Here is a 2,795-nt window from a genome sequence, read left to right as displayed (position 1 = left end):
AGACTCACATATGTTAATTACACTAGCACCCAGGTGACAAAGTAAGAATTGAGACATGCAGATGAAAGTCAAACCAGACATTATACTGGAAATGCAAATAAGCAAAGCAGATATCCCTTTTCAAAGACAAGCTCTGTAACTCCTCTGCATTGGAGTGTTTCAAAGTACAAAGGAGGCTAAAACAGACTTGACTCCTAAAGCTGTAAGCGTGAGCCCTAAGGGACAGGTGGGAGGCAAGGAAACACGGAGGAGGCAGGCTGTGCACAGTGGAGACAGAGGGCACAGGAAGTGCACGCATTGGGAGGCAGTGGGCAACCACTGCAACTCATTCCCAAGGACACCAGCGGCTGAAAGGAGCTCTGGTGGCCCAGTGGGTAAGCACTAGGCAGCTAACTGAAAAGTTGGTGGTTCAAACCCACCAGGTGCTCTGTGGGAGAAAGATGTGACAGTCTGCTTCCACAAAGATTAAAAACAAAAAAACCAAACTCACTGCTGTCGAGTCAATTCCAACTTATAGTGACCCCTCCTTGGGTTTCCAAGGCAGTATCTCTACGGAAGTAGGTTGCCCAGACTTCCTTCTGAGGCTGTAATCTTCCACAAAGATTACAGCCTAAGAAACCCCAGGAAACCCTATAGGGCAGTTCTGCCTTGTCTTGTGAGTTGGAACAGACTCCACGGCAACAGGTTTTCAGCTGATTTCTGGCTCTACTCACTAAGGCCGGCCTGTGAAAGTCTTGTATAATGGGGGTGAAAATAAATGTTATGAAAAAGAAAAATATAAGGAAACTTTATTTATCATTTATAAGAAGATTTTGCACCAATCAGGACTTTACCATGTAAAAAGTAAATTTGTATTTGCACCATTAAAAATATGGAAATACAAAAGCCAACTGATTTATCAAAAGGAAAACTTTTTATTTGTATCGCTAAACACAATTAGTTTCCTTAATTTCAGCCCACAGCCAGTGACCTTTGTACAGCACGGCCTGCGCGCAGGTGAACCACCGCAGTACGTGTGTGGGTACCTCAGGTACTGATCCCGGAGAAAGCAAAGCTGAGCCTGCTAGATTACAATCCGCTTTAGAAACTCTTACCATCCCCAGGAGACCAGCGAGAGGCTCCGACGCAGAGCACTCACTCCCCGTAGCTTAGAAGGCAAGACGCTGGTAGTGATAAAATGACCCTGTGCACCTTCCCAGGAGCTTCAGGCATCTGGCCCTCCACTGATCCCAAGCTTAGAAAAAGACACCCACTCATTGCAACAAGCGGGGCGAGTTCATTTGCCACGTGGTTGATCATGGTGCATTTCTGGAGTGTAAGTCAACAGAACAATCATGACCCAGAGATGAAGCAAAGCCTAGAGAAAAAAAACAGTGTATGGATTAGCCAGCCAATCAGTCTGTACCCAAGGCTCACTGTGCCGCACTGAGGGCAGGAGCCCGTAACTGTTTCCAGGTATGCCAGTGCTCGCACTGTGTCTGAGATGCCGCGGGATCCAGTACATGTTCATGGTAAACAATGAGGGAACGCGGGAACCAACGATTCAGTAAGCTCAGTGCAGTGGAGACTGTCAGTTGTTATTCCTACAGAACCCCCAGTTGAGAGGAGCAAAGTCGTGAACTCAGACCCGCTCGCAACAGCACATGCAGCACAAGCCACCAGTCGGGTGACGTAATGCAGGGGGGTGGCATGAAGACACTGCCAGAGATACAGGAGGGTGTGGGACGGCTTTAAGCACTTTGAGAGGGTTAGCCATGACTGCATGGAAAGGAGCTGGGGGAACATTCTTGATGGGGGTAATGGGTCCGATTTCAGAGGTCAATTTGGGGTCCAGTACCTGAGCTACCTTGCAGCCCTTGTGGCGCAGCAGTTAAGTGCTCAGCTGCTAACTTAAAGGTCTGCAGTTCCAACCCACCAGTTGCTCCATGGGAGAAAGATGTGTCTGCTTCCACAAAGATTTACAGCCTTAGAAACCTTATGGGGCAGTCTACTAGATGCTATAGGGTTGGCTGAGTCATAATCCATTCCCTGGCAGTGGGTAAATGGGTGACGTGACGTACAGTGAAGCAGGTCCCTAACTCTCCCGCGGTAGTGCTGCCGTGATGTGAGGGTCCCTCACTGTAGTGAGCAACAAACCATGCCCTATGGACAGATGGACACAGGCAGCTTCATCTCCAACCCCTGGGGATCAGCTTTACCCATGGGGGCTGCATTCTGAATCCTTTCTGATGCCATTCAATCCGACTCAAAAGTCAGATTGACTCCTTTGAGTCATTCTCTTTTGACTCCCCATCCCTCCCTTTTAAGGTTTTTTTTCTTTAAAGGGATTAACTCTTCCCTCTAGTGGATCACAGAGAAATTTCTTTTTAAGTATGTTTTTATTTCTTTTCAAGAAAACTTTTCAACTACTTTCAGACAAACCCACACAGAATGGTTAGTGGCCTTTCTAGGCACCTAAGACATGAGGGATGGCACCCCAAATTGCTGCAGCCATGTTATTACTACCACTCAAAAACCTAAGAGGAAATACTCCATCTTGGGCCCTTTTAGAAAATAAAGCAAAGCCCATGGGAATGGCTAATGCACCTTTATCACATCAACATAAAAGCAGAATCAACTGTTTTGTACCCTGTTTTTTAGCATTGTTGTTATGTGCCGCTGAGTCGGCCCCGACTCATAGTGACCCCTCCTTAGGTTTCCGAGGCAGTATCACTATGGAAGTAGATTGCCCAACCTTCCTTCTGAGGAGTGGCTGGTGGGTTTGAACCGCCAGCCTTCTGGTCAGCAGTCAAGTG

General features: G+C 47.4%; 1 protein-coding gene across 1 annotated transcript in view; it reads right to left on the bottom strand.

Moving 5' to 3' along the window:
• Window positions 1-1,276: 1,276 nt before the first annotated feature.
• The window catches only part of GOLGA5 (golgin A5), a 62,763-nt gene continuing 61,244 nt past the window's right edge, over window positions 1,277-2,795 (bottom strand). Inside the window, exon 12 of the mRNA XM_007944501.2 lies at window positions 1,277-1,357. Within this exon, the coding sequence (XP_007942692.1) occupies window positions 1,277-1,357 (81 nt within the window). The remainder of the gene's footprint in view (window positions 1,358-2,795) is intronic.

This window comes from Orycteropus afer, unplaced genomic scaffold, assembly GCF_000298275.1.
Source record: "Orycteropus afer afer isolate SDZICR_OR568_19922 unplaced genomic scaffold, OryAfe1.0 scaffold00127, whole genome shotgun sequence".
Lineage (NCBI taxonomy): Eukaryota > Metazoa > Chordata > Mammalia > Tubulidentata > Orycteropodidae > Orycteropus > Orycteropus afer.
Note: the sequence above shows the minus strand (reverse complement) of the source record. Positions and strands in the feature narration are given on the sequence as shown.